The sequence below is a fragment of the Rhinatrema bivittatum genome, chromosome 16 (genome assembly GCF_901001135.1).
Source record: "Rhinatrema bivittatum chromosome 16, aRhiBiv1.1, whole genome shotgun sequence".
In the NCBI taxonomy this organism is placed as follows: Eukaryota; Metazoa; Chordata; class Amphibia; order Gymnophiona; family Rhinatrematidae; genus Rhinatrema; species Rhinatrema bivittatum.
In genome coordinates, this window is record NC_042630.1 from 51161201 (window position 1) to 51169649 (window position 8449).

The 8449-nt window shown below is 38.2% G+C and overlaps 1 protein-coding gene across 1 annotated transcript; it reads right to left on the reverse strand.

The window, feature by feature from the left end:
* Positions 1-1000: 1000 nt before the first annotated feature.
* LOC115077662 (olfactory receptor 5B12-like) lies at positions 1001-2000 on the reverse strand. Its single transcript, XM_029579959.1, has one exon. It carries the CDS (start codon positions 1946-1948, stop codon positions 1001-1003), a length of 948 nt encoding a protein of 315 aa, XP_029435819.1. The 5' UTR covers positions 1949-2000.
* Positions 2001-8449: the final 6449 nt, after the last annotated feature.

Sequence of the window (8449 nt, forward strand, 5' to 3'; positions counted from 1 at the left end):
CATGAAAGTTTCATTAACTAGAAATGCTTTCAGTTGTTCACGAAAGCATTAATATCAGGAATTAGTCTCAAGTGTCTGAGAATAGAATTCCATAGCTGTGTACTTAATCTAAAACTCCCACCCAAACATTCATGAAAAGACCAGCATGATTAGCAGGTGTTAAATGCAAGGATAAGTTCATAACGTATGTGTGCATGCCACTTACATAAATTCTAACTTGGTTGTGAATTTCCAATACTCATTCCGGAATGTTCCTAAACCACCCCTTTTTAAGTGAGACGCTGTAAATAAGTGCAAGTTCTGGCTTTTGCAAAATGCTGCCTATGTGTGTATATGCTACTTACATGTGTAACTACAACCTTTTGAAAACTGAACTCTGTTATTTATTTCAGAACACTTACATACTGCATAATTTGTCAAAGACATTAAAGTTGGTTCACATAAAATCACACATATAAAAGTATGAAAATGCAAAATCAACTTACTAAAACATAAAATGAACATAGATAAACAACATATAAATAGCCAGTACTAACAGATATTTCTTCCCTCTTTAAAAGGGAATCGATGCATCTTAACCCTCTTCTTAATTTCAGATAGTTACTGGCAAGCTTCCATCTACTATTGCAGCTTATTCACTAAGTATTTCAGCCCGTTCCCACATCAACAATAAGTCATCATAATTGTTTTAAACTTTACCCTTTTTGCCTGTGTGATCCAATGTAACAAAGCTAACAATGGTGATGTTCAGTCCCTCCTAATTTTTTCACATTAATCTCACTGCCATATTCTGAATATGTTGCAGCTTATTTATTTCACAACTTGGCCTGCCCACCAGCAACCCACTGCAATAATCTAGTGTTCCCAATACCAGAAACACTACCAGTATCTTAAGGACCCCATTATCTAAGTAAGGTCTGATTCTTTTCAGCTGTAAATAAGTCATCCATGGATGCCTACTAGAAACTGGAGTCTCCTCCATCTTATAACCTGCTGTGATTTATACACTACCTACTCCCATGAGCTGTTTTCCCATGACTTTTCTCAAAGCATTTTTCACCTCCATATTTCTCAGACTGTAAATGATGGGGTTCAGCATGGGGGTCAGAGTGGTGTATAAAACAGACAGGATTTTACCCTGCTCCTTGGAGTATGTCGAAGTGGGTCTTAGATACATGGAGAAGAGTGACAAATAATATATGGAAACTACAGTGAGGTGGGAGGAGCAGGTGGAGAAGGCTTTAAGCTTCCCCTCTGCAGAGCGGATCCTCAAGATGGCTGAGATGATGTAGATGTAAGATATGAGAGTCACTAGGAAAGCAGGCAGCGATATCAATGCAGCTTCAAAAAACAATATGATTTCAGGGCCGGCTGTGTCAGAGCAGGAAAGCTTTAACAGTGGCATGAGCTCACAGAAGAAATGATTGATCACATTAGAGGCACAGAAAGAGAGGCGGGAGACAGAAGCTGTGATTGCCCCAGTAGGCAGAAAGCCAATGATCCAGGAAGCGGCTGTCAGCAGGACACAGACTCTCTGACTCATGATGAGGGAATAGCGTAAGGGGTCACAGATTGCAGCATAACGGTCATAAGCCATGGCAGTGAGGAGAAAGATCTCCACACAGGTAGGACCCATGAAGAAATAGAGCTGCAGAAAGCATCCAGCATAGGAAATGGTCTTATCCCCTGAGAGGAAAATCCTCAGCAGTTTTGGGGTGATGGTGGAGGTGCAGCAGATGTCTGTGAGTGAGAGGTTACTGAGAAAGAAGTACATGGGGGTATGCAGGTGGGGGTCAGCACAGGTCACTGTGATAATCGCAAGGTTACCAAGCAGAGTGATCACGTAGATGAGCAGGAAGACCAGGAAGAGAGGAATCTGCAGCTGAGGATTATCAGAAAGTCCCAGAATAATGAATTCTGTCACCATTGTCATATTTTCCATGTCCATCACATTTGTCCTAAAGTTATAAGAAGAAATTAGAAATTATGTTCAGACTATTATTGTTATTCCTCATGTGAAACTGATATGTTAGAAGTGACCCATCTACTGTGCTTTGGGACCTAGACCTAAATGTCACTGAACTGTACAAACTTTATTTATTTGAAATGTATATGTCACTCACGGCCCAATACTCAAAGATTGCTCAGCACTATTAAGCTGGATAAGCAGGACTTATGCGGTTAAGTAGCAGCTGCTGAATATGCACCTACATTCAGCGGCCAGCACTTAGCCATATAAGTCACATTTACAACTAAAAGTTATACACACAAAGAGGGGGCGTGTACTGGACGGATTGGGCCAGAGCAACTTAGCTATATAATTTATACAGCTAACTACCGATATTCATCATTATCCGTATAAGTTTAAATGCGTCATAGAGCTGGTTTAAACTTAGCCAGTTAGACTTATCCAGCTAAGTGCATATATATATATATATATATATATATATATATATATATATATATATATATATATATATATATACGATATTCAACGACTTTGTCGTGCTGCTGAATATACATAAAATAAGTTCTAAATGGCTAAGTTACTTAGACGGCCAGCTTTGAATAGCTACCCCTCAGTAACTACAGCTCTGAGCATTTTACAAGACAAACATTCATAAAGAGTCACAGCTACAGGTGTTACATTTAGCTCATTTGCAGTAGCTTTCAATGTAAAACATTACATTGAGAAACGATTGTTCAGACAAAGAGTTCTATTATCAGATCTCATCCTGTTCTGTATTGGAGGGATAAGATGTTAAGTTCAGGGTAACAAACTTTAAATCAGCTTCTGCTCCTTGCCATGCCTTTTATCTGATCTTTCAATCTTATTCTTAACACTGCCCTCCATATAAGATCCAAGTCTGTTGAAATTCTGTTTTAGTGCTGAACAACTGGTACATCATTGCCTTCACTTGTAGGCCATGACCTTCACTGAGATCCTTTCAGGCTTTGGTGTCTTCCTGTTTAGATCTTACAAGTCCCACACTTAATCCACCACCCATGTATCCTTCCATGTCTAATTACCTAGGTCCTCTTCCATATCAAATAATCCATATAGTCACCAATATTAGTAAGACTGTTGTCCAAAATAACCAGGCTACTCATGCTCATTAATGTTTAGATTTTAACTGTAGGGCCAATGCTTCCTCTTTTGCTGCCCTGTGCAAATGCTTATTTGAGCTGCCCCCTTCAGAGGCAGAAGTCATGGAGTGCAGGGCCTATGAACCAGCTTGTAATCACACACCCCACAGTGGCTCTTTCTTCCCCATTGCTTTACTTACTGAACAAGAAGCTCATACTTGAGAAGGTATTGGGCTTCTGATGACCTGGGAGAACATGCTGTCTGTCAGGTCTTATGCTTTCAAAAAAAAGAACATATAATGTCCCCACAATTCAATACTATGGATGCCCAAACAAGTGGGCAATAACCTATTTTATTAAGCCAAGCAAAACCTGATCAAACATGGTGCTTCATCACACAAACTTTTAATGAAGCTATCCACCCCTACATGTTAAATAAATAAAGTGCAGTGAACAAACTTACAAATAATTTCTTACATATTTTTGTAGTAGGGATGCCAAAAATTATTAGTCAGTCTTGTGTGCCATATAGTTGAAATCAGAACACTTACCTTTTAAAACTGGATTCCAAATTCCCTAAAGGACACAAGATTAATCCCCATTGGATCCCAGTATCGACGTTTCATTGCACCTGCCTCAGGAGGATGCATAGCCTGAACTTAAATAATGATAATATCAGCATGCTAGTGTGATCATATGACTCCAATACACCAATCAAAAAGGTTTGAAATACACTCAGTCAAACTTTTAAAGAAATACAAACCAATCAATATTACTGTTCATCCCATGTGGAAAAACGTTTGAGATGATAAAGCCATTGCTGTTCCAGCTGTAATAGATGATGGACCAAATTGCCACCCCAAATTGAAGAAACTATGAGGTCCAAAATGCCCCTGTTGAGTGAATCCAAGGTATGTCGAAAATAAAGACAGCAATTAGCCATAGATGTTTCCACCCTTTGGTTAACTATGCAGCTCTGGTGTTCCACCGTTCTCTAGCAAAAATCCTCATGATTTTGCCTAAATATATAAGCAAATATGAGCACAACACAAAATAACTTATCTGTTTTGAATGACAAAAGCAATCAAATGTAATTTCACAAGATCATGATCTTTAAAGTATACTGTGGAACCAGTAATTGCTTGCAGACATACAAAGCAACAGGTACAGGTGTTGAAACCTGCACCTGATGACAACAAACTTGCACAGTCACTCCAAGACAAAATAGATCCTGCAGTCACATAAGAATGAACTAGACAATCATGCAAATTTCTAGAGAGTTTGAAATATGGATCAAAAACAGAATGAACTGCTCAAACAGACCAACAGTCTAAAATTACCTGTCTAACACAAATTGGATATTGCTGAGTCTCTTTCAATTGAGATATAAATGATAGCTTAGGATTCAGAAAAATGCACTTTTATATGCACATTTATATGCACAAATCTGGATAACTCCTTTCCAAAAACTGAGAGATCATGTTTTGCACCTGGATTTTAAATTGAGACACAGATGAACATAAGATCCTTAACCTTAAAAATTGTCCCTTATGTAGATTGCATTTTGTGATGTGGATGACAACTGTCAAAATGAAGCAAGGTGTTGTGATCCGTCAGCTTCCTATAGATGGAAAATTCAAAATGACCATTGCATACCTTAATGGCAAAAGCCCAAAAGGCAACGGAGTTATAATCAGCTTGATAGGTGAACTGTAGATTCATATCACAAGCACTGAGCCAAACCAAAAATGCATGTAACTATTCCAACAGTGCCCAACCATAAAAAAAGTACATTATCAATGTACCTGCACCACAGGAAGTTATGGCTTTGAAAAGGACCAGCAACAAGAAAAATCTGTTCAAATTTACTGACATACAAGTTGACGACATTGGGGTTCATTGTGGCCCCCATACCTTTACCTTGTAAGCAGAACTGCTATTGAAAGAGAAAGTAATTTCTAGTAGGGGCCGATTTGGCAAGGGAACTTAAAAATGCAAGTCATCAGTAAGTTGCTCCAAGATCTCTTGAATAATTTCCATAGCCCAATTTTCAGCAATATTTGTATATAGAGAATAGATGTCAACCGTAACCAACAACAATGAATTTGGTAGATTTGTGATGTTTTGTAAGTTAACCAAAATATAACTGGAATCCCGAATATGTGAAGATGTCATTGCTACAAATGATTTAAGACATTTGTCCAACCTTGTAGAGAGGGGTTCCAAATCAGAATCTTTCAAAGAGATAATAGGCCAAGCAAGGTAGATCAAAAAAAAATCGTATGCATTTTAGGCAAGCAATAAATGATTGGAACCATGGGATGAGAGATCAATAAAATGTCTCTTTCTTTTTGAGTGCTATGATGATTATCATGTTCTGTATTAACTAGATCAATAATAATGGTTTGCCATTCTAGGGCTGGTAAAAAGTGATGTCATTTACTTGAGATTGAATTTCAGAGAAATAATTGTTTTGTTCCTAAACAAATAAGGCGACACCCCCCCCCCCCCCCCCATTGCTGGCAGATTTAATGGCAATGCTTTGATAGCTGTTGACCTTTCAAGGCTTAGCAGGGGGGAGATAGGTGGGATGGATTGATGGTATAATAGGGGAACAGAGGGAAGAATCTGAGAGTCAAGGCTAGCCTACTACTCCCCTATGAGAAATCATAATAAATCCCCTATTTCAGTGAGAAATATTAACAGTAATAATGACTAGAGATGAGTTTTGTTTTTCTGGATCGGGTCAGATTTCAGTTCGGGCACTTCGTGGGAAAATTAGTTTTCCCACGGATCGTTTTTCGGCAAAAACGAAGCTGAAACCTGACCCAAACCCGGAAAAATGAATCAAAAAAAAAAAAATCCAAATAAAAAAAAACCCCAACCCAACCCTTCAAATTTACTGTATTATAACCCCCCACCACCACCACCATCCCGATCTCTCCCCAAGACTTACTTAAAGCCCTGGTGGTCCAGTGGGGTCCCGCGAGCGATCTCTCCCTCCAGGCCGTTGGGCCTGCTATGAATCGAAATGGCGCTGATGGCCCTTTGCCCTTACAATGTCACAGGGGCTACCGGTGCCATTGGTCGGCCCCTGTCACATGGTAGGAGCAATGGCCGGCCATCCATTGCTGCCTAATCCGTGATAAACGAATGCACATCTCTAATAGTGTGCACAAGTGACAGAAATAATTTGTAGAACTGGCTACAAAAATCAAACCTTAGTAACCCAGGTGCTTATGGCAAAGGACATATAAAAATGATACACTCTTCAAAAAACTCAGGAGGTAAAAAACTAAAGGCAATATAAAATGCTCAATGAAATGCATATACTGTTTCCCTTGTCAAAAGAATATTTTTAAAACCACAACATTTATTCAAACAACTTTAAATAGAGCAAGTCAGATGTACCATTTAAACTGCAGTCGGATGTGCTCTCTCCACTTCTTACAAACAGAAAGTGTGCATATACTCAGTGCTGTCTTAAAACAAAAGATTGGCACCAAAATCTATGTCAATCATTTAAGGGGTGTGTCTACAGAGCATGTTGATCTCGTCTTCAAGGAACTCTCAAAAAAATTGTGGAAAAAATAGAAGAGTTGTATTACAGTTATAAAAAATATAACTAGTGGGGCGAAATTTATTGCATCTGTTATTAACATGTTGGTAATTAATAAATAAATAAATAAATAAATAAATATAAGGATAAAAATAAATATAAAAATAACCAAAAAATATAACATTAAATATTAGACCAAATTAACTCATAGAAAAAAAGGGGTTAAACATAATAAATATTCTGTGTAAAATTACTTCAAGCTGACATCTAAAACAGCTCAAATATTTTTTTGGATAATAAGACTTATATAGGTAGTATACCACATTAGGAACAAATCTTTAAACAGTATATTAAAATTAATTATAAAAAAACAATAATTAATCTTGGGTTTAAACCATATGGAGCAACGATATTGAAATCATAAATATATTTCTGTTCTAGTTGGAGGAGTAGTCTATCTAAATTACCCCCCTTCCCCCAACTCATTGCTGGTTGTTATATGACATAAAATTTGTAGTCATTAAATTTGTGATTATTTGTAACACAGTGTTCTACTAGTGGTTTTGATGTAATCGACCGATTAATACTGCTTTTATGCTCTATGATCCTTTTATTAAATTCTCTAATTGTTTTACCAATATATAATTTGTTGCATGGACAGATCACTGCATATATGACCCCTTTACTTTTACAGTTGGTAAAGGATTTTAATTTAAAAACTCTTTGCTGTCCTGGGATCTTTAGATGGTCTATTTTAAGATTCTTACAAGACTTTTACTTAACATGTTACTTCATGACGTATATAGGTTTTACCCTTACCACATTTTAGACATATGTAATTGCTCTAGCTCGTGATCTCCTTTATATGTTGTGTTTCAAGTCACCATTTTAAATGTTCTTTTATACGTTTGTATATTAATATCTTGTATAATTGATTTTTTAAGTTGTGTATGTCTTTTTTAATTTTTCAGTATTTGATGTAATTTTACTATAACCCCTGAGGCAGCCACTAGATGTGTGGCGAAACTCGGCTGAGTCAGGCTTTTTATAAAAACACGTCTCCACTACAATAAATACGTTCAAAGACATCTGGCATTTATTCTCCAAATGTTCTAGCCAGCAGGCCACTCCTCTCTCCACCCTGGTATCCAGCTCACCAAGGCAGCATGCCATCTCCCCAACCAGCAAGCCTGTCCTCCCCTCCCCCTTCAGCCAACCAGCCAGCTTGCCTGCCCTCAATAAGTCATTCTTCCCAACCAGCCAGCCCCCCTGGCAGTTAACCATTCTTGCCAGGCAGCCCTCTCACCCCCAGCCAGTCCACTTCCAGCTTCAGTCTTTCCTCTGCTGACCACACAATTTGAGACCACAGGGAAGTCAAGAATACAGGTACTGCATGGCTCAGACTTCCAGGGAACTGCCCGGTGTCAGCATCAGCCTTTACAGATACATCTCTCAAGAAACCAAAAAGCAGTGGGAGAAGATGACAGGGTTAAAGAAAAGAAGTGGAATGTTTCATGAATATACACAGCTGCAGATTATACAGATTAATATCCATTTATAGAAAAATGCAATTACTCATGGTTCGTTTTGAATAACCAGCTATGATAATAGTGTCAGTGCTCCGACCTTCTATTCACTTCAGGTTGGGGGGAAGGGTCCTTCCTAAAACCATCACACAGATGATTATCAGGAACTGATAGCTAAGAGAGAATCTCTCTTCTTTCTTTCTTTCTCCCTCAGGAGCTGAGCAGTGATGTCCTGATAAAGGGGTCACTGCCTCTGCTTCTCAGTGTCCCCTCAAAC